The sequence below is a fragment of the Bison bison genome, unplaced genomic scaffold (assembly GCF_000754665.1).
Source record: "Bison bison bison isolate TAMUID 2011002044 unplaced genomic scaffold, Bison_UMD1.0 scf7180017864376, whole genome shotgun sequence".
NCBI lineage: Eukaryota > Metazoa > Chordata > Mammalia > Artiodactyla > Bovidae > Bison > Bison bison.
Genome location: NW_011494948.1, coordinates 201,321 through 225,824, shown reverse-complemented (window position 1 = coordinate 225,824; position 24,504 = coordinate 201,321). Strand labels below are relative to the sequence as shown.

Here is a 24,504-nt window from a genome sequence, read left to right as displayed (position 1 = left end):
GTGAATTGGAAATACAGTTGACCCTTGAACAATGCAGGAATTTAGGGTGGGGCCAATTGTACAGAAGTCAAAAATGAGTAACTTATGGTTGGCCTTCTGCATCTGGGGATTTAACCAACTGCAGAAATGTACTGCAATATTTGCTATTGAAAAAAAAATCCGTGTATAAGTGGACCCATTTAGCTCATGCCTGTGCTGTTCAAGGGTCAAATGTATTTTACTTTTCATTGTCAAGCCCAGTTTTCCCCAAGCACAATTCTTGGTCTTAGGGCAGTTTGATACCTAGGAGGCTGTTTTTTCACTTCTTTTCCTTTCCTATACTTGTGTGATCTCATTCCTCACCCCTTACAGTCCACTGATCAACTGCTGTGGGTTATATCCAGTGTTAAGGCACACAGATAGTACACAGGCATACATTTTTATGAACATACATGTAGCCTAGACAAATGTAATCTAACCTGTAAACGAAGACATAGTCTCCTTGACCGTTCTATTCCTTCTGAGGTCCAAGGAGCAGGTTCAACATCATCTCTCCTTAAAAGATAGCGCCAAACCAAGAATCCATGGCTTGATGAAATCTCTGGCCAGTATTTCACCACCTAAATCATAATATTTCAGCTAGTTTGAGATGTACAGTTTAGACTTAATCATAATGTCACGTTAGTGTTTTAAGTAAACTTGGCAGAACTAAATGCAACTTTGAAAGATACTGGCTTTGCTGGAATAGTAAGTAGAAGTATGCACTAAAATATTGTTTTGACTTTATTTCTTAATTATGATAATTCCCATAAGGACAGACTGCTATAAATTTCAAGTTGTAGCAAGATTATGTTCATTAATATAATTTTACATAGTAGATTAAAATGGTGGCAGTAGATGCCTTCGTTTTTAAAACAAAGAATGCATCCTATTTTAAAATTATAATGTGCTCTACTTTGAAAAATCTATTAGTTAGAATCATTCTGGAAGATACAAGAATTCAATATTTACAATGGCCAAGTTATTTGAACAGTTTTATCATAAGAGAATATCACTTATAAAAAACTTAACCCCAAATATAACTTTGCCTTTAGGGACTTTAGGTAAGTCTTAAAAGACAAGTATCAAAATTAAGAGCTCATTTTGTGCCTGTTTTATTTCTAGAAAAAGTAGAAAGACCAACTAAGAAGCTCTATTGTTTCCTTTAGCCCACCCACAGTAGAGCAGTTCCCTGTGGCAACCCTGTCTTGAAAGCCCAGAAGAATGACTAACAAGATGTCATGCCAGATAGAGCACCTTATAAATGCCATCATATCTGTTGCCTTCTTCAGGAGCATATTTGCTGATCTTCCTCCCTTTAAAACTGCGTATCACTCTGACTGGCTTACCAGCTCTCCAATTCCGAGACTCTGCTCCAATTTTATCATCCAATGGAGCATCACAGTTTAGGGCCAATGCCCTAAAAAATAAAACAAAGTCTTTATACCAAGTAATCTTTCTTCAAGTATATAATCACATCATTAGCTAACTTAAAAGGTGAATTATGCCTTACCTGATGGTTAAGATTCTATGATTCTTTCCATATTATTCCAGATAATAGGATTATGCTTTCCCCCACCAGCAGAGAAGACAAATCAGTTTTCTGATGTCACCCCCAAGCCAGGGGATTGGTTCTCAGATAGCCTGTAGGGTTCTTCTGAAAGTAATAACATCTGTGCCACGTATAATAGAAAACAACTAGAAATACATGGAATTTTCTTTAAATAACGTTGTTGAGGGAAGGGAGAAAGTTGGAAAACTAAAGCAAGTTGACTGCTGTAACCGTTATTTTTGATAAGGGAATAAGGTTAAATTGTTGGAATAATGTAGAAAGAAATCCAGAAAAATAAATTTGTCTGCAAGGTACAAATGACCTTTCTTGGTCTACTTTCCATATTCCAGACAGAGATTCCTTAAAGTTTACAAGATAATAAAGAACAAGTTTAATATGAAGATATCCTTTAAAGATTTCCAGTAAAAAGATAAGTTTAAATAAAACTGAAGCATTCAAATACCTGTGCTAAATCATGACAATAAAGATTTTTGGCTGCTCAAGATCACTACATTTTACTGATGACACATGAACAAGGAGGAACCCTGAGCTGGAAGCAGCACTTGATTTAGCTGAACCTTCCTTAGTATGTGTACTCATCTCGTAGTAACTAATCAGTAAGGTTATTAGATGTTATTCTTGGGGAAACATAGTCCTGCTCTCCAAGACAAACTAGAACTATTTAAAGTTAGTATTTTTCCTCTAAGATAGTGGTAGCCAACCTATTTGGCACTAGAGACCCGTTTCATGGGACACAATTTACCCATGGAATGGGGGTGGGGAGGATAGTTTCAGGATGATTCAAGCACATTCCATTTATTGCACACTTTATTTCTATTATTATCATATCAACTCCACCTTCAGATCATCAGGCATGAGATCCGTGAGGTTGAGGATTCCTTCTGTAAGACACCTGTATCCTAACTTAAGTGCAAAGAATCCACTGAGAACATTTAAGGTTAAAAATATACAGACACCCTCCCCTGAAATCTGAATCAGATATGAACAAAATACTTTTTTCCAGGGTATAGTTCTTTTTATGCAGGCTCAAAAAAATAAAATTAGGACTAAATGACTCATTTATTATAATCTCTATCATAGTTAAAGTAAATGAACTTAAGTGTTTTGTTATAAAAAAAATTTTTAGGTGTCATTAAAACTCATCAAGTTATCATTTTTTGGTTAAAATCTCATATGGGAAATGCATTAAAACTCTGTCAGGTAGAAGAAACTGTAGCCATCAATTCCAGCATTGGTATTATTTATGGAATATCTACTGAGATACAAATACTTCATCCCCTAAAAGAACTGAGATAGAGATATGTACTATCTTCCTGTTAATGAGTAGAATGCTTTGGTGCCACAGGTACCTTCCGTCATAATGACTGCCACCACTAACTGGGATTATTAACTCACTTCCAGTTTCACGTAAGTGTGCAGTCTGTTCAAGTCTGTGTAAAGAGTCCAAGAGGATGAAACTAGGCAAAACAAAAGGCTTTTCCAATACTCTGTCCACAGCTCAATCTGTTGCCTCTAATTGTCCCGATAAAGGATGGTCAGGTTACCTGCTGCCCTTTTCAGTTTCATAAAGTGGAAGAGCTGAGAAGAAACAGGAACAAACTTCTTAAAACCAAGGAGCAGGTATCAAACTACCTCTCAGTAGAGAAGCAAAAAGGAATTAGACCATATACACTCCAGGAAAGAATATACTATGGTTCAAAGCTAAGGGTCTTTTACTCCAGTTTTCATGTTTATAGTAAGACACATAGGTATCTTTGCTGAAGAGGTCTTTACAATCACAAGGCGTACGCACAGCTCAGTGTATAAGTTAAGTGAAGGAATGTTAACATCTCTGTGATAAGTTAATCCTGAATTGTTCTCTGAGTTACTATTTCATTTTCACTATCTTCTTTATTAATATAGACATTTTTACTGTCTGTCAATTATTTTCTGAGATTGTAACATATGATAAACAGGGTATACTTATTAGATTTTTCCAAGCTTGAAAAGAAACTCTCATGTACAAGTGCAGGTAGTTACAAAGGAAGTTTCATTCAAGTCAAATAATATTATTTTAAAAAATATATAATTTTCAGATTTGACATGAAAAAGCCTTTTTGCAAATTCAAGATACATTGACAATACACATCAAAATATTTCTAATTCTTTTTAAGATCATTCCTCCTAAAGAATTGCTTCCTCATTAGCAAAAGACTGCATAGGGACTAGACTTCTACCTCAACAATGTTTTCACCAGCAAATCTGACCTGTCTCCTCTGCTGGTTCAATATAATAATCCTACTGTCAGAAATAATATAGAAGGAAGACATAAAAACAGATTCTATATAACTTGGTATACAATAAAAGTCTTGAAACCACAAAGTATATTCTTCACATAGTAATCAGAAATTAAGGGCACACTACTTAAAACTGAGTGATTTAGACTCAGGCAAGCAAAACTCACTTTTATTCAATATTTCACAAAATATTCTTAACAATAAAACACAAAAAATTTCAACTTTATCATTGCAAAATTATCACTATGACAAGTTACAACGTGGTCATTGCTATCTGATGGTTTGGGTCACTTAATCTATTTCTGGTGCTAGCATGCATTTACAGAATACAACATTTGAAGTTAAACTTTATATTCCAATGAAGCTGGAATATCATAAATACTTCTATACGATAAAGTTGGCACAAGGTGGCTCTTTCATAATGATTTTTTTTTAGACACTTAAAAGACATAAATTCTAAAAGCACCTTGTGTAGTTCTGATTAAGTTATCTGATGTTTCATGCACATAAATGTGGCTCCCAAACATAACCCTATTTCACATTAGTCTCTTCTAATAAGAAGTCTGTCACTTTAAAAGATAAATTTGTGTTTAGTAGAACAAAATTTGACCTATGTGGTAGTAGACAAGCCATCTTCTCCTTAATTTCACTTAAATTATATAGGTTTCTTTTCTTCAAAGTTTTCAACATGTTTCCAAATGCAAAGCACACGTATTAAGACTGGGAATTACGTCATTTAAAAAAGAGTAATAAAAATAAGTTAAAAGCTTATAAGTATTTATATACTAATCAGGTAATAAGATTTTTATTTTAGCTATATTAACTTACACTTTAGGATTCTTCTCTACAGTGTAAGTTATAAATTATAGTCCTATATTCCAACTGTTAATACAAAGCCCAAATTCTAAACAATTTTTATAAACTCCAACAATAAAGAGTACCTGTTCATGTTTGTTAATGTTTGATCAGCCGAAGGTGCACCAATTCTTTTATTACCAGCAAGATTTTTACCACCACTCCCAGTGTATGTGAATTCATCACCTCGGTCCTGCAGAAGAACATTTTTGGCATTAAACATCTAAATCCAGGTAGGATTTCACCCATTCTTATTTCATAGCCAGAACTTTGGTTAGGATGTTATAAGCTGACATGTTCTCTCAAGGTATCTACCAAAATAAGGGAAAATTCAAATACAGTCTTGTGTGTAATATACCGTCAAGGTGTATCACTTGATCTAAAGAGTTCATTTTAATATTATAGCTTCCAACACCTCCAGACATAGCTATTCTTGTGATATACAAATAATCTATAGAATGTTACAAAATAAGGTCTTATAGGTTGGGAATATTAATTCAATGTTATTAAAATAAATATATCAATACTATGTTTGTAGGTTCTTTACAGGGCATCATTTTAATAAATACTCCAAAACTGATTTCTCAACAGCAATCTATACCATATCCAAGTTTGATGATAACTTTCAAATTTATAATCCTAATAGCATTGTAAGTTCCTCACATTTCAAAATCTATGGGTTTACCCAAGTTATATTTGGGTAAGACAACTGCATATAATTAAGAAGAAAGTTAGAAAAGAATTTAACTACAATTTTGTATCATTATTGTTAAGTTTCTATCTGATTCAGTGCTTAAACTAAGAAAACGATCAGTATGTAAATGACTTCTACTAACGCTATCTTAATAGTCGTTCTTCAATGCAAGATTAATTAATTCAGACTGAATATAATGATTTTATTTACTTCATTCTTGCTTGTAATAAAGGTTTTTCATCTAATTTTTCCTTTGGACTAAGAATCAGAACTAAAATTTCATGATTTTAAGTGTTTTTATATGTCCTAAAACTTTTGGGACCCTTTGCAGATCCAAACTGAGGTTTGGGTTAAACACTGTTGATTCAACACTGAGGTTTATATTTTAAGTAATAAGGCATTAAGGAATTCATCTTCAGTGTATACATCATTTGAAGAAAGTCTAATAAAAAGTACATATTAAAAAGTCCAGAATACTTCTTAAATTGATCAGATACGATCTTCCAGATGGTATCTGGATTGACTTCACAATGGCAGTTTGGCAGGTCTTTTTTTCCTCCCCATTTTTTTGAGGGGTGAGCAGTTTCTTAAAGAACTAATCATGCAACTACCATACAACCCAGCAATTACACTTCTGGGCATTTATCCCAAAGAAACAAACACTCATATTTATACACACAAAACCCCCTGTACACAAATGTTTACTGCAGCATTATTTGCTGCAATGGATGAATGGTTACACTGTGATACACCTATATCAATGGAACACTACTGAGCAATAGAAAGGAATGAACCATTGACACATGCCACAATGAGGACTATGCTGACTGAATAAACCTAATCCCAAAGATTATACACTAGAAGATTCCATTTATAAAAAATGTTTAAGAGACAAAAATTATAGAAATGGACAACAAATTAGTGGTTGTCTAGAGTTAAGGGATATTGGGGAAGCAGAAATAGTATGATGGCTAAAGAAGGGCAATGTGAGGGACCTTGCAGTAAGGAAAATGTTGTCCTGAATGTATAGCAGTATCAGTATCCTGGTTGTGATATTGGGCTATAGTTTTGCAAGATGTTACCATTGGCTGAAATTGAGTAAAGGGCACAGACATTTTTGTATTATTTCTAATAATAGTCAATCTACAATTATCCCCAAATTAAAATGAGCTCTAAAGAAAATGTGACTATTTTCATTGCAGTAATCAGCACAAGAAATGATTAAAGACACTGACTGATTTACTATGTTACTTGTATAGAACTGACCACTTCAACACAAAAGTGATGCTAAAAGAGATGGGATTTATCCTGGACAAAGCTTCTGTATTTTACTGAATAATCAAGACAGGTTCTAAAGAACAAGGTTGCATCATGACTTACTACTTCATCTGCAAATCCACCAGCCAGGACGAGAGAGTAAGCGCCATCATTACTCCGACCATGAATTCCACCAACATGGGGTCGATGGACACCTGCTTCACTCACCTATAACATCAAGTGAGACTCAAAATACCTTCAAACAGTTCATTAAGTTACATTTACAAAATGGTTTCACATATGTTACTGTATCCTAAAAGCTTCCAACTAAGAACCGAATGTCACCCAGAATTCCATGTTTTGCTCAGACTTGACTTCTCCCCAACTATATATTCCTCAGGTACTGAAGTAATGACTCGTAAAACTGCTCAGGCCTAGAATTTTGAGTTTCAAAATAACTATTAAATAATCATCATCCTGTGTAATTCCAGCTCAATTCAGGTGAAAAATAATTTACTATCAGTATTCCAGAACTCCTCATTTCTCATCTTTCATTATGGTACTGTTCCCTAGTCAAGTCAAAGTGAAACTGTTAGTCGCTCAGTCATATCTGACCCTGCAACCCATGGACTGTAGCCCACCAGGCTCCTCAGTCCATGGAATTCTCCAGGCAAGAATACTGCAGTGGGTTGCCATTCCCTTCTCCAGGGGATCATCCGGACCCAGGGACTGAACCCAGGTTTTCCTGCATTGCAGGCAGAAGCCCAGTCAAGTCAGACAGGCAACAGTTATTTCAGCTTCATTTTTCTGTATTCTTCAAACCCATCTGGTTGTAAATATTGCTCATTTGACTTCCTAATCTTCTCAAACCCATCATTTTCCACATTCACTGATATAATTCTAATTTGAGTCATGAATACTTAAAAAACATACCCTTTTTCACTGCCTCCAGCTTTGCTCCTTCAAATTCCTTCTACCCATCAAAAACAGAATAACCCTTTAAAGAACAAATCTGCTTTTAATTTTCAACTGCTTAACATGTATTAAATGGTCATAATAGTATATCAAGCCCAAGTTAAGTATTATATGTTACCTTCTCTCAACTGGGCTCCTACCTACTTTCTCATCCTTATATCCAGTTTCTTCTTTATGGAATTTATACATCTAAGCCCAACTACTCAGTAATACTCAAACATATCACTCATTTTTAGTTTATTGCAATGGGCTTACTACATTTCCCCAAATACCTTTAATTCTGCCTCACTTAAACTAAGTGTCACTTCTTCATGTACTTCAAACTCCCCAAGAGAAGTATTCTATTCATTTGTTTATTACACAACTGTTCTCAGAGTAAGGGAAACTGAAATTCAAGCCTGTATAGTGTGCTGGGTAAAGAGGTACATTAGAAGTCAATGAGAAGATGATAAAAACAACAGAACCTGGATTTAGGCCTTGGAAATACCAAGTACTTTTAGAAGCAAAGACCATCTGATTCTCAGCTTTATGAACAACCCAAAAATATATCTGTGCTGAATCTTCCCTATTTCCTAAACTGCAAATCTATCCTTCTAGTTGCTCAAGTCAATGGCTTCAAAGTCATCTTAGACCATATTAATGAGGTTTTTAGAATTTGGGAACGAATGACAGGTATACAAAAAGAAAAAAAATTAAAAACAAAACAAAAAAATAACCAAAGAACAAGACAATTAAGTGGGAGTTGGTGATGGACAGGGAAGCCTGGCATGCTGCAGTCCATGTGGTTGCAAAGTCGGACTCAACTGAGCAACTAAAATGAAGTGTATTTTATAACTTTTATTCTATATTTAAATATTATCAATAATGCATAGTATAAAAAATAAATATTATTGTACAGGCATACCTCAGAGATATTCCAGGTTTGGTTCCAGACCACTGCAGTAAAGTGAATATCACAACAGAGCAAGCCCCATGAATTTTCTGGGTTCCCGGTATATAAAAAAGCCACTATTTACACTATATTGTAGTCTTAAGTGCTTGACAGCATTATGTCCAAAAAATGTACATACCTTAATTTTAAAATGCTATCAGAAAAATGGCACCAATAGACCTGTTGGACAAAGGGTTGCCAAAAACTTTCCATTTATAAAAAATACAGTACTTGTTAAACTAAATGCCTGTCTTCCACAGAAAGAGGTTAACAAAACCAAAATACAGACAAAAGCCATATATTATTTAGATATAAGGAGGTAAATTCAGAAGTAACTTTAAAGTGACTGTCTTTTAGAAACAGAAAATGGGTGGAGAGTAGGTTTTTAAAATATAAATCATACACTAGTATTCAACATTTCAAGCTAAGTATATGTATTACATTATTTTAATCATAGAATTTCATCAAAGTTCTAAGCACCAGCACTATTCAGCTCTTGAAAGTTTAGAACCCTGTCTAACTGGAAACTAAGAGATTTTTTTTTCCCCACATTAAATTTTCCACAATGAAAAAATTATCTTTCTAAAGAAGTAATTAGAAAACTATAAGAGTCTTCTTTAAGATAAAAAGGGAAGTAATCGAATCCTTGGACTGTATGACATTTCCTCTGACCAGTATCTTAATATTCACTGAGAAGAATAATACTATCTAAGGGAGCTTCCTTGCAGATCAATAACATTAAATGAGAACTTACTGCATGACGGAAGATCTATTTCAAATATTGCATTTTGGGCAAGGAAAATTCTTCAGAATACTGAATAATAACTTTAACGAGTATAACAATAACAGAAAAATAAAACAAAGTGATACAAAGGCTAAGATGATGCCCAAGTCCATGATGTTATGTTCCTCTGTCTGCTAAGCTATGAGGAAGTGCCTAATTATCCTACAGGAAATTGTTCATTTTAAAAAGTGAATGCCATATGATACTACCTACGTTAGTTCACTTAGAATCAACTAATATTAACACTGCTACAATGTGAGGTATACCCAATTTTACTCTTTTGACTAAGCCAATCAGAAACATACCTGAACTCTGAATCTCCAAGTTGATCCAACAGGAACTCCAGGAATAGGTCCATAATGATTGGAAGGAACAATAGTACATTCTCTAGTGCGACCAACACAGGCCATTCCCTACAAGGTACCAAACAAGTTGTTTGAGAAATCAGCTATTTTAAATCTTAAAGAAAGCCCTCAATCCCCATAAAATGCAGATAAAATAAAACTCTACAATTAATGATTAATATTTAACAATTTTTTTTCCCTTTTTTGGGGGCCACACTGTTCAGCATGCAAGATCTTAGTTCCCCAACCAGGAGTTGAATTCATACCCTTTGCAGTGGAAGAGCAGAGGCTTAACCACTGGGCCATTAGGCACATCCCAACAATGTATATGATTAGTCAATATTGTTATTTGTTAACATTTCAGATTATCACTTATATCATTACTACTACTGGAATTGAAACATTATAACTTGCACTACAATTATAAACATTATAGCTAGGAAGAAAAAGACTTCCTTCTTTACCCTGCCCCAATCTCTTCGGCTTTCAGTACTAGCTGATGGCATCTTGGCTTTCTTTTTACTCATCTTGAGCCTTTCACCAGCCTTTACAACTTCACTAGAATCAGTTTTACAGGAAGGACAATACCTTTAAAAAAAAAAAAAAGAATTTTGATAATGTATTAATGTCAATAACAAATAATGGCCTTTCTAGTTTAGAATAACTTTTAAGATGTGTAATACTTAGTGGCTGGATGGCATCACTGACTCGATGGACGTGAGTCTGAGTGAATTCCGGGAGTTGGTGATGGACAGGGAGGCCTGGCGTGCTGAGATTCACGGGGTCGCAAAGAGTCGGACACAACTGAGCGACTGAACTGAATATTTAGTGCATATTAGAGTTTCAGTTGGCATTTCAGTACTAAACTTTCCAAAATATTTACATGATTAAGCTTTCCATTCTTTTAGAGAACTTAATATTTTATTATCAAATTCAGTACACAAGCCAAACAAGGCTGTCCAATCCAAATGACACCATAAACTCTGATCTTATCACTAACTCTCAACGTAGAAATCGTTCATTTCAATTTTTTACCATTAAAACAAAAATGGTAAGAATAGATGATTCTAGACTGAACAATGAACGATGGCAACTGATATAGCTCCCTATCTGAACTGGTTATTACAATTTTCAAAGTAAAAAATCTATAGCCAATTATAACAAGTATACTGGATTAAAGGATGTTTGTCTCTAGCTCAATTTTAATTCTCTACAGTTGTTTATCCTTTAGCCTATTTGTGGTTGTCACTGTACTGTAACTTGGGTTGTTTGTTGTTGTTTAGTCACTAAGCCATATCCAACTCTGAAACCCCATGACTGTAGCCTGCCAGGTTCCTCTGTCCATGGGATTTCGCAGGCAAGAATACCAGGGTGGGTTGCCATTTCCTTCTCCAGGGGATCTTCTTGACCCAGGAATCAAACCTGTGTCCCCTGCACTGGCACGCAGATTCTTTACCACTGAGCCACCAGGGAAGCCCACTGTAACGTATACACCATTATAGGCTGCCTTGTTATCATTTTTGAAAAGCAAAGAATAAGTATATCTATAGAATGAAATGGGGCAATTTTTGAGTCACAAAGAAATGGAAACTTTGGGTATATCCAAAGATCAACTTGCCATTCCACCCATTAATCTTAGATTTCTTTTTCTATATTTTCACAAAGATGATGATATCTATACCCACTAGTTAATTGTGAATACCTAATTATGAGACGTTATGTTTAGTACTATAGACAAGATACGTAGACAATTCAGACCTTGAGAAAATTAGCCGGGCAGTGAGATATAGAAATAAATCCAAGGCAAAATTACGTGTGATAAGGCAATGAATATTATCAAGTAAAATCCCTACTAATTTGGAAATCAGGAACACTTCCAAAACTTAATTTGTTTTAAGAAAGACTGCTTTACCTGATATGCCAACCTTCTAACTATAATTTTATCAAAGATCTTATGGTGAAAGCAGGTATCATCTCTAATGAGAAAATGAGTTCAGAGACTAAATATCCAGACAATGTGATTTGGAGAAGTAGAAAAGATGTAAGGTTAAGGACCTCAATATGAATGTAGAAATACTTCACAGAGTAATCTAAGAGTCCTCTAATTATAGTCATCCCTGGGATCCATCTCTTCATCAGGTCTGTTATGAATCTAGGAACTATTTTAGCACTGGATAGGGATAAATGTTTGTGATTAAAATATTTGTAAATAGTTAAGGAAGACTAGTACACACAAGGAATCAATTTCAGAAAATGGTAAGTGCTATAACGTAAATATAAAGGTATAAAAGAAATACCTGGAGTAACAGGCAAATTTGGCCTTGGAGTACAGAATGAAGCAGGGCAAAGGCTAATAGAGTTTTGCCAAGAGAATGCACTGGTCATAGCAAACACCCTCTTTCAACAACACAAGAGAACACTACACATGGACATCACCAGATGGTCAACACCGAAATCAGACTGATTATATTCTTTACAGCCAAAGATGGAGAAACTCTATACAGTCAGCAAAAACAAGACAGAGAACTGACTGTGGCACAGACCAGGAACTCCTTATTGCCAAATTCAGAGTTAAATTGAAGAAAGTAGGGAAAACCACTAGACATTCAGGTATGACCTAAATCAACTCCCTTATGATTATACACTGGAAGTGACAAATAGATTCAAGGGATTAGATCTGATAGAATGCCTGAAGAACTATGGATGGAGGTTTATGACATTGTACAGGAGACAGGGAGCAAGACGATCCCTAATAAAAATAAATGCAAAAAGGCAAAATGGTTGTCTGAGGAGGCCTTACAAATAGCTGTGAAAAGAAGAGAAGTGAAAGGCAAAGGAGAAAAGGAAAGATATACCCATTTGAATGCAGAGTTCCAAAGAATAGCAAGGAGAGATAAGATCACTTCCTCAGTGATCAATGCAAAGAAATAGAGGAAAACAATAGAATGGGAAAGTCTAGAGATCTCTTCAAAAAAATTAGAGATACCAAGGGAACATTTCATGCAAAGATGGGCACAATAAAGGACAGAAATGGTATGGACCTAACAGAAGCAGAAGATATTAAGAAGAGGTGGCAAGAATACACAGAAGAACTATACAAAAAAGATCTTCATGACCCAGATAATCATGATGGTGTGATCACTCACCTAGAGCCAGACATCCTGGAATGTGAAGTCAAGTGGGCCTTAGGAAGCGTCACTGTGAACAAAGCTAGTGGAGGTGATGGAATTCCAGTTGAGCTATTCCAAATCCTAAAAGATGATGCTGTGAGAGTGCTGCACTCAATATGCCAGCAAATTTGGAAAACTCAGCAGTGGCCACAGGACTGGAAAAGGTCAGTTTTCATTCCAATCCCAAAGAAAGGCAATGCCAAAGAATGCTCAAACTACCACACAATTGTGCTCATCTCAGATGATAGTAAAGTATTGCTCAAAATTGTCCAAGCCAGGCTTCAACAGCATGTGAACTGTGAACTTCCAGATGTTCAAGCTGGATTTAGAAAAGGCAGAGGAACCAGATATCAAATTGCCAACATCCACTGGATCATCGAAAAAGCAAGAGAGTTCCAGAAAAACATCTACTTCTGCTTTATTGACTACGCCAAAGCCTTTGACTCTGTGGACCACAACAAACCGTGGAAAATTCTGAAAGAGATGGGAATACCAGACCACCTGACCTGCCTCTTGAGAAACCTGTATGCAGGTCAGGAAGCAATAGTTAGAACTGGACATGGAACAACAGACTAGTTCCAAATTGGGAAAGGAGTACATTAAGGTTGTGTATTGTCACCCTGCTTATTTAACATATATACATGGTACATCATAAGAAACGCTGGGCTGGATGAAGCACAAGCTGGAATCAAGATTGCCAGGAGAAATATCAATAACCTCAGAAACAGATGAAAGAAACCTTATGGCAGAAAGTGAAGAACCAAAATGTCTCTTGATGAGGGTGAAAGAGGAGAGTCAAAGCGTTGGCTTAAAACTCAACATGGAGAAAACTAAGATCATGGCATCTGGTCCCATCACTTCATGGTAAATAGATGGGGAAACAGTGGCAACAGTGGCTTACTTTATTTTTTGGGGCTCCAAAATCACTGCAGATGGTGACTGCAGCCATGAAATTAAAAGACGCTTGCTTCTTGTAAGGAAAGTTATGACCAACCTAGACAGCTTATTAAAAAGCAAAGACATTACTTTGCCAACAAACGTCTGCCTAGTCAAAGCTTTGGTTTTTCCAGTAGTCAAGTATGGATGTAATGCATGCTAAGTCGCTTCAGTTGTGTCCGACTCTGTGCAAACCCATGGTCAGCAGCCCACCAGGCTCTTCTGTCCATGGAATTCTCTAGGCAAGAATACTGGAGTGGGTTGCCATTTCCTTCTCCATATGGATGTGAGAGTTGGACTATAAAGAAAGCTGAGCACCAAAGAATTGATGCTTTTGGACTGTGATATTGGAAAAGACTCTTCACAGTCCCTTGGACTGTAAGGTGATCCAACCAGTCCATTCTAAAGGAAATCAGTCCTGAATATTCATTGGAAGAACTGATGCTGAAGCTGAAACTCCAATACTTTGGCCACCTCATGTGAAGAACTGACTCAGTGGAAAAGACCCTCATTGCTGGGAAAGATTGAGGGCAGGAGGAGAAGGGGACAACAGAGAATGAGATGGTTGGATGGCATCACCAAGTCAATGGACATGAGTTTGAGTAAACTCTGGGAGTTGGTGATGGACAGGGAGGCCTGGTGTGCTGTAGTCCATGGGGTTACAAAGAATTGGTCACGACTGAGCAACTGAACTGACTGATAAAGGAAATACATCAGGGTTAGTGCTATTCCAGATGAGATTAGAAGAGCCAAACCTATCAAGAGTCCAAGCAAAGAGACATTAAGTGTAAAGGTCCTGAGGCATAATAAGGAACGGTATGTTCTGAAGAACATTAAAAGTAGGCAGAAGTCGGTTCACAGACAGCAAGGGTTTAGATTTTATCCTAAATTCAACAGGAAGACATTAGGGGTTTTAAACAGGTGAGTATTCTGATTCAGGATTTAGATCATTCTGCTGCTATGGCAGGAAGGATAGCTGGTAGACAATGTGAAAGCAAGACAACTAGCTGTGCATTTACTGTAGAGTTCCTAGTGACTCAGCTGGTAAAGAATCCACTTGTCAATGCAGAAGATGCCAGAGACTCAGGTTCAATTCCTGGGTTACAAAGATCCCAGAGAAGGAAACGGCAACCCCCTCCAGTACTCTTGCCTGAAAAATTCCATGGACAAAGGAGCCTGGCAGGCTATACAGTCCATGAGGTGGTAGAATCAGACACAACTGAGCATACATGCACACACACATACAGTTCAGGGTACAGATGGTGGCTGAACTGGGTAATGAGAGTAGAACTGTAAGATTTGCTAATGTTATTGGATGTAGAGTATGTGACGAAGAAGAGAGAATTGAAATGAAATTCAGCTTTTTCCTCAACAGGTGGATGAGACAATGATATTATTTACTGATGATTGAGTGAGGAGTAGGATTTCAGTGGACATGTTTGTGGACATCAAGATCTCCACTTGGAGTCACTAATTTTGTAATACTAGTCAAGCAAACAGTTGAATATAGGAACATAAAGTTCAGGTAAGGCTGGGTCTGAAAATATAAATTCTGAACCATTTGCTTGGTATTTAAAGTCTCATTATTGCATGAAGCCATCTAGGGACCACTTGGGAAAATAAGAGAGGAAAGTGGTAAGAGATACAGTGGGAAAAATTAACTAAAAAACACTGTGCAAGGCTCTCTACAGTAATGTAAAGCATCTGAAGCAAAGGAGTAATTACCAAATCTGCATTTTTGAAAGGACACAGACTCATATTGGAGAAAGGACTGGAGGGATTAAAAAAATGAGTGAGAGATCAGTTTAGAAGCTGTTGTAGTAACTGAATAAAGGTACCAATGCCAAATAACCATTAGTTATACAATTTTAAGCACTTCAGTATACATTATGCAGGCCACTCGTCTTCTGAGATGGACCATATCTCTGCCAAGAGAAGACATGTATGTCTCTCAATAAATCCACCTCTTACACTTTTGTATCTTTAGAAATCTACTTTTGGGGTTTCAAATACATATTGCACATTCAATTCTTACATAGTAACAACAAAAATCCCCTGATAATCATACCAGTACTCCTCTTCAGGGACCTTATCCAAAGGAGGATTCAGGCAGTAAATATGATAGGCCATGTTACATTCATCACATAGAACTTGCATGTTGGGTTCCTGTTTTCCACCACATACATGACAGGAGCAAGAACGGCATTTCTTATTTGGGTCTCCACCACAGGAGTCACATTCAGGGTCATTTTTCCCTATTAAGAACAAAATTATAGCAAGCCCAGTCTTAAAATCATTTTTATGTCTATGAATCTTATAAAGAAAAACCCATGAGAATAGCACACAGCTTTTTTTTTTTTAAACAAAAAGAACCATATGGAATAATTCAGTGCAAGACTTTACTATTTCCCAAATGTGCATCAAGATGCATAGGGGTAATGCAGTTAACTCATGAGGCATCATTAGATATATTAAAATTTCCAGTGAAATAACTGAACAAAGTTGTTCCGAAATGGAAGTGTTAGGTATCATCTGTTCTGCAGATCCAAATCTTTCCCCAGGTGGACTAAATTAGGAGGGGTATACCTGTTAGAAGTCAGCAAATCCATTTTGGTTTTGCTATGCCCCCAACATACTCTTTATTAGTAAATACAGTACTAACAGTTGATTTTTTTTTAATCTTACTTATCAGTTGGTTCAGAATTCTGGCAACTAACAGGTTCCACTTATTGCCCACCCCTCCTCTGCCAGTCTCTCCCAACTAAATCCAAAATACTTTTTGCCAAAATGTTCATTTGAAATTATAAAATAAACATATATATACACAAAAGTCTTATAGTAATGCTCACTAACATCAAGTTAAATTTAAGTATCAAAAGAGTAACAGTTGGATAAATTTTATGAAAAATGAGGTAAATTTATAAGAACTATAATATAGATAGCCAAATATATTAAAAAATGAAACTGCAGAATAAATTTTTTATACAGAACTGTATAAACACACAAAGATGAATTATACAGATACAGAAAGATGTCTAGAATGACATGTTGCCAAAGGTATGTTTAGATTTCTGGTTTAGAGTGATCACTGGCAGTCTGGCTGTGGCTCTGAAATGGTTTCCTTACACAGAAGTTCAAAGTCGTAGCTATAACATGATTAGCATTAGGCAAAGAACATATACATGCAGATATACTGACAGAGAAAACACAAGAAAAACCTAGTCAATTTTTCTTTTGTGTTTTACTGAGAGCAAATCATATTAAACAAATTTACTTAACAAGTTACCCTTATTCCTTGAATATAACCATACAATCATACACAGTATGCCTTAAAGTTCTTAATTCAAGTCTAGATGTATTTAGCATTGCAGTCTCAAAAAACGAGTATGGCTTAAACCAGTAACATGGAAGTCTAGTTATTAATCTGTTAAAGGATTTGTCTTGCTCTAATTCTGCACAACTGTGGTTAAGAGGAGGATAGGCAGGATTCTTTAAATCTTGAATATTTCTTTTGCCAGAATATATGAGACACTGACATCAACACATGGCAAAAGCTCAATGAATTGTTCTCCACACACACACACACAAATTAGAATTAACAGAGTATGAGACACTGTAACCTATTTGGAAAGATAGAAATTGAACTATGAAGGAAAAGACTTAGAATTTAGTCCTACCTTTGTTACCAACTAGCTGCATGAAATTACGTTACATACAATGAGGAGATGAGGCTACATTCTAACAATTACATAAATCATTCATTACCTCCCAGAAATTCAGGGCTCAACCAGCATTATTCTTCTTAGGCTCTACTAGTATAAAAATAAGCCTCATTATTAACTATTAATCTTAAATGGCCACATTACCAAAGTGAGTTTTTTATCTGGACAGACTATAATAAAGGAAACAGCAAGAAAATGGCAATAAAATGCCAAGATGAGAAAATACTCTTTGGAAACAAATTTTATCATTTGATAAAAATCCATTAAACCAAATTGATCTTATATCAAAATGGTTGTCTTGAAAATCAATTTGTATGGTTTTTAGTTTTGTACTTCCTCAAAAGTCATTCCCTGGCTAGTCAAAACGGCAATCCTGAACAATACATGCAGTCTCGGCCCATAAGAAAGATCCATACTTAAAAACTTTCCATCTGCCAATGAAAGAGGATGGGCTCCAGGTTTCTCGATCTTGAAGATTTCATTTATGAATCTTATCTGACAGTCATTTAATTTTCCTTCAGAACCCCTGTTTAAAAAAGGAACAAAGGTCAGCAAAATCTAAACCATATGCAAACAGTAATTAAAAGTCAGTTTCAAAACTCACTGAACACTACTAAAATGGGGTAATAGCTATTCTAATCACTGAATTACTGTTTCCAACAGTAGGAAAAGTCCAGTGATTAATATTTGAAGTTAAAATTTAACTTTAATATTAGGGGAAAAAAAAAATCAAGACTTAGATCATTTGGTGAGAAGACACCTATCTTGTAAATTTAAAGGTAAGGTAAAATTATACTCCCAATTAAAACAAAAGATTTAAACATATTTCCAATAAATATGCATGTTTCTGAGTAAACAGATGACCTCATTACAAAGAAAAGTCTTTCAAATACTAAGCCATATTTTTCACAAACATATTTATAGCTATTTGCATATACTTCAAAGTTTCTTGCCGTAACTATAGATTTATATAATTCTTTTAATCTACCAAATTTTGCTTTATATTTTTGAAGATATATTATTAGGTACATACAGACTAAGAATACTTAAATGTTCTTATGAAAGGTATTTCTATCTCTACTAACGCATTTTGTATCAGAAGTGTACCTTTGGTTTTTTTGGTTACTATTTGCTTGGTGACTTTTTCAAATATTTCACCTTTCTTTTAAAACTTCTAATGTAGAATGCAAACAAATGCAGAAAATTTATAGACAGATGTATAGTTTAGCCAAGTAAAAGGCACATATCCTTGTAATCAACCATGACAAGAGACAGGACTATCAACTCCCTCAGCACTTCACATCCTCCCTCCAAGTCAAAACCTCTTCACGCCCTCCCACGAGTCACCTTTACCTTAATTTTCTTCACTCTTCTCACCTGTCTTCCTCCCTAAGTATATGATATAGTTCTGTGTTTCAAAAACTAAATTCCCAATCTTTTCCCTTATAACTTGTTGATGAACCCCCACCATTTGTCCTACAGTTTCCCATGGTTTTGATTTTGATATCTGAATTCCCTAAGTTCATTTCAGTTTTTTCTGTCATTTGTGTTTCCAGTAAATCAGTAGTTGGTCTGGCGAAAAGGTCAAAAACTGTGGCTTTGAGGCATGTTTTAAAAAATGTGTTCCAGTTTTACTGGAATACAGCTATGCCTATTCGTTTATGTATTCTCTATGGCTGGTTTCATGCTACAGCAGCAGAGCTGAGTTGTGACAGAGACCATCTGGCGGCCAAAGGTTAAACTATTCACTATCTGGCTCTTTATAGAATAAAACCGCTGACCCTTCCTCTCAATGTTTACTCAAATAGGTTCATTTTTTGAGTAAAATCATCTACAGGTCTATTTTCATCAGTAAGCACCTAATTATTTAGTTGTCTTTTCCTATGATGATAGCAGCCACAGATGCTCAACGACTAGATTAATTCACTGGGGATTGGATAATGTTGATATTCTAGTTCTTTCACTCCCTTTTCACTTATTTGCTGAAATAATTCCATAAAGAAAAACATGACCACATCAATTATTTGGTAACTCAGTGGTATAGCTCATATAACAAAAAAATGGAATACTTTCTTTAGCAGTTAAAAAAAAAAAAATAGCTCTCAAACATTCTATGTAGGTGACCAGTTTCCATATTACTATGAGTTTACATATTTGAGGTGTTTCAATCCACTTTAGTTATTATTTGCCTTAATGATGGTCAAATTCTCTCATCTTCAGCCAGTTGACTCTCATATCTTTCTGACAAGAGTTTAGCAGTCTTTGTGGGCTTCCTTGTTATCTGCGAGACAAGATGTCCCTAGTTCTTCTGGTACATTTCTGCCTGTAGCCTGTCGTCTTATCTCCAATGAAGCCTGGTATTTTAGGGGTGTGTGTGTGTGTGCACTTAAGTCGCTCAGTCATGTCTGGCTCTTTGCGACCTCATGGACTGTAGCCTGCCAGGCTCCTTTGTCCATGGGGCTTCTCCAGTTAAGAATACTGGAGTGGGTTGCCATGCCCTCCTCCGTGGGATCTTCCCAACCCAGGGATTGAACCCAGGTCTCCCACATTCCAGGCAGATTCTTTACTGTCTGAGCCACCAGGGAAGCCCAAGAATACTGCAATGGGTGAGCCTAACCCTTCAGAGGGGAACTCCCCAAGCCAGGAATTGAACCAGGGTCTCCGGCATTGCAGGTGGATTTTTTACCAGCTGAGCTATCCGGGAAGCCTTCTTTTAGGTGGAAATGGTTATTTCAAGACCACAATTTAGGTGCTAAAAAGCTTACTGCAACTGGACTGATTGCTATTTTCAGGTCTTTTTAGTGGACAAACCTACAAAATTGAGACATACACATTAATACATATACAAGATACCTCATGAGCTCATGCAAACAGTTTCTGTTCAAATTCAGAACTGAAGGGTAAGTTTGCTTTTGACAAAGCAATTATTTATCTGTTTCTCTTTTCTTTCACAATCAGAAAATCCTAGTTCTCAAAGACACCAGGGATGCCTAAATGAGAATGCTATAAGTACTTCTTTGCTTTATTCCACGTTACACATAAGACATTTTCACCAGTTATCATTAGGATTATAGAAAATACTTTAAAATTTCTGTGTATATTTCTTCCATGTATTACAGTTATAGCTATAGTGTCAGACCATAAAGCTGTTACATACTATCCATAAAGCCATTACATATTATACTTTCTTCTTTAGTCCTATTTCTAGATATAGAAAATTTAACTTCAAGTTAGATGGCACTCCAAGGTAACTAGTAGAAGTAAAATCAAGTATCTGAAAGAACCCAACTTCAGTCAGTCCAATAGCAATTTTAAGATACACCCTAATTTCATAGATGTTAAAATACAGAAAAGTTAATTTCAGATTCTATGAAATACTGTATCTCCTGAATATCTATTTTAACTAGTTCTTAGAACAGGGTCTGACACACAGCAACAAAAACAAAAATCAAAGCATTAACATTCTAGTGGTATGACTAGCGAAATAATATGCCCCAAAGATATCTGTTATCAGCCCAGGAACCTATGAATATATTACCTTACATGGCAAAAGGGACTCTGCAGACATTATGAAGTTAATAACCTTTAAATAGGATTATATAGATAGACCAAAGGTAATCATGGGGGATCTTGAAAGTAGAAGAGGGAAGAAAGAGCCTGAAGGAAGATGTGACTAAAAACGAATAGTCAAAGATACAACTTTGTTGGCTTCAAAAATGGAGGAAGTAGGCCATAGGCCAAGGAACTGGGAAACCCCTAAAATCTTAAAAAGGCAAGGAACTATTTTTTTCTTCAGAGTGTCCAAAACGGAAAACACCCCCTGCTGATACTTTTAGCCCAGTAAAATTTGTAAGTCTTCTGCCTTACAGAACTGCAAAATAATAAGTTGTATTATTTAAGCCATTGCTGCTGCTGCTAAGTCGCTTCAGTCGTGTCTGACTCTGTGTGACACCATAGATGGCAGCCTACCAGGCTCTGCCATCCCTAGGATTCTCCAGGCAAGAACATTGGAGTGGGTTGCCATTTCCTTCTCCAATGCACGAAAGTGAAGTTGCTCAGTCGTGTCCGACTTCGCAACCCCATGGACTGCAGCCTACCAGGCTCCTCAGTCCTTGGGATTTTCCAGGCAAGAGTACTGGAGTGGGTTGCCATTGCCTTCTCCAATTTAAGCCACTAAAGTCTGTGATAATTTGTTACAGCAATAATAAGAACCTAATACAAGTAGGGCAAGAGAGAACAATAAATGTCAGGTGATAATCAGTATCATAAAGAAATTCAGTTAGACTAAAGGAGAATTTAAGTAACCCATGCCGGGTGTGTATGATTTTACACAGCATGATCAAGAAAGTTGTCTTTCAAAGTGATGTTTGAATAAAGAATAAAACAAAAGACAAAGCCAGTCAAATGAATACCGGTGTGGAGTAGACCAGTAAGAGGAAATGGTCAAGGGCAAAGGCTCTGAAACAGGAGCATGTTTGTATGATTAAGCAACATAAGGAGGCCAATACGGTTGGAATACAGTAAACTTTGATTTATAACTTGATATGGACATCAAGTTTATATTCTGTAAAAATGGTACATTCAATAATAAAATCACCACTAGCGATGTTATGATAAACAAGTATAGATAAAATTTAGTAAATGAAACCCTATAAAAAAGATGCAAAATACGTTAAGTATATTCATAGTTTGAGGTTAAATTTTTTTTTTTTTTTTTTTGCTAAGTAGGATTCAAATTCTACTTAGGAAACTCTAATCTAATTTTATATAGTATTAAGTAAACAAGAGTAAGTGAACAAAAGTTGGAAAAATGGATTTAAACCCTAGACTTCTATTTTCTTCAAAGCTCAAATAGAAATAGAAATGACAAGTGAAAAATACAATGTGTTAACTAGATAGTTTAAGCATATTCACCTTTTGGTACTCACATTAAAAATTAGAAACAATAATGAACTTTAACTCCAAGTTCCCTTATCAAATCTCCAAGGCAGATTAAAAATCATGTCCTCTATTTGCTTCTTCCTTTGCACCTTATAGTTCTATATAATCATTACAGGGGGGAAAAAAAAACAACAACTTTGTACAAAGAAAACTCAGCCCCAAAGACCTTAACTGAGAAGTTCTAATAAACATTCAAGAAAAGGACACAAAATTCTACCATAAAACAGAAAAATATTACAGCACACTATTTTTATAAAATCAACATAATTTGTAAAGGATAGCTAGATAGGAAAGATAATATACAGATTTCACTCACTAACCCAAATGGAAAAATCCTACACAAAATACTGTCAAGCCAAATCCAGGAAAGCATACCTACAAAATACCTGTCAAACATTGTAAGTGTTAGTAAAATGTTCAACAAAGTTTTTTCTTGGCAATCAGGGTGGGGGAAAAAAAAAAGATACCTACTCTCACCACCTCCTTCTAACAACCAAGTGGCAACTGGTGAATGAAGACAAAGTTAAAGATCAAAGGAAAAAGAACACATAAATGTAATTCATGGAGAAGGGAATGGCAAACCACTCCAGTATTCTTGCCTGGGAAATTCCATGGACAGAGGAGCCTGGCGGGCTATAGCCCGTGGGATCGCAAAGAGTCGGACATGACTGAGTGACTAACACAAACATAATTCACAGATTATGATTACAAGCATAAAAACCCCAAAACTACCTACATGTAAATTAAAATTAATAACTCTAGTAAAGATAATGGATCCAAAATCAAAGGTTATTTACATACCAGTAAGAAAGAAAAATGAAATTTATTTACTTATAACAACAAGTGGTACCTGAGGCTAAATAAGAATAAAAGACACATAAGATCAGACCTCTGGAGAGAATTCTACCAGGCTGAGTCATATAATTGTCAACATTCAAATATTTTGAATCTATAAAAACATTTCATACGGTCCAATCTAATAAAAAGGGCTTCCCAGGTGGCACCAGGGGTAAAGAATCCACCTACCAATGCAGAAGACACAGGGACCTGGGTTCAATCCCTGGGTTGGGAAAATCCCCTTGAGAAGGAAATGGCAACCTATTCCATTATTCTTGCCCAGAGAATCTCATGGACAGAGGAGCCTGGGGGTGGCTACAGTCCATGGGATCACAGAGTCAGACACTACTGAGCGCACATGCCTAACCTAATTAAAAGCATGACAAAATCATATTAAAGACCTAAATAAATGCAAAGAAATCACACTCATAGATTAGATTTAATCCTGTACTTATCAAATTCCTAATGGTTTTTATGTAGATGTTACCAAGATGACTAGAATGCTCTGTCATATTATGAAAGTATGAAACTTATGTAAGGATATACAAAACAAACCAATGATACAAAATAGAGATCAGATGGATGAATGGCCTTTTAAATGATGATGCCAGGAAAAATGATTATTCACATGTATTAAGGCAAGTCTAATGTTTACCTCACATTGTACCAAAAAACCTACTTCAAGTGGATTAAAGAGCTAAAGAAAGCTGGTATTAAGCTTTTATAAGGTAATAATGGAGAATATCTTTATGTTCTATGAGTAGGGAGAAGTTTCTCCCCTCTGCTCCACTCCATGTTTTACTGAGATATAACTGACATACAATTGTTTAAGTCTAAGGTGTACCAGACCACCTGACCTGCCTCCTGAGAAATCTGTATGCAGGTCAAGAAGCAACAGTTAGAACTGGACATGGATCAACAGACTGGTTCCAAATAGGGAAAGGAGTATGTCAAGGCTGTATATTGTCCACTCTGCTTATTTAACGTCTATGCAGAGTACATCATGAGAAATGCTGGGCTGGATGAAACACAAGCTGGAATCAAGATTGCTGGGAGAAATCTCAATAACCTCAGATATGCAGATGACACCACCCTTATGGCAGAAAGTGAAGAGGAACTAAAAAGCCTCTTGATGAAAGTGAAAGAGGAGAGTGAAGAAGTTGGCTTAAAGCTCAACATTCAGAAAACGAA

At 35.9% G+C, this 24,504-nt stretch overlaps 1 protein-coding gene across 1 annotated transcript in view; it reads right to left on the bottom strand.

The window, feature by feature from the left end:
- UHRF2 (ubiquitin-like with PHD and ring finger domains 2, E3 ubiquitin protein ligase) overlaps positions 1–24,504 on the bottom strand; it is a 70,423-nt gene that overhangs the window by 8,454 nt on the left and 37,465 nt on the right. The window contains exons 6-13 of the mRNA XM_010857097.1: positions 17,952–18,061; positions 15,882–16,068; positions 10,172–10,295; positions 9,669–9,776; positions 6,797–6,901; positions 4,809–4,915; positions 1,276–1,438; positions 459–599 (exon numbers count right to left, since the gene is read on the bottom strand). Coding sequence (XP_010855399.1) covers positions 459–599; positions 1,276–1,438; positions 4,809–4,915; positions 6,797–6,901; positions 9,669–9,776; positions 10,172–10,295; positions 15,882–16,068; positions 17,952–18,061 — 1,045 coding nt within the window. The remainder of the gene's footprint in view (positions 1–458; positions 600–1,275; positions 1,439–4,808; positions 4,916–6,796; positions 6,902–9,668; positions 9,777–10,171; positions 10,296–15,881; positions 16,069–17,951; positions 18,062–24,504) is intronic.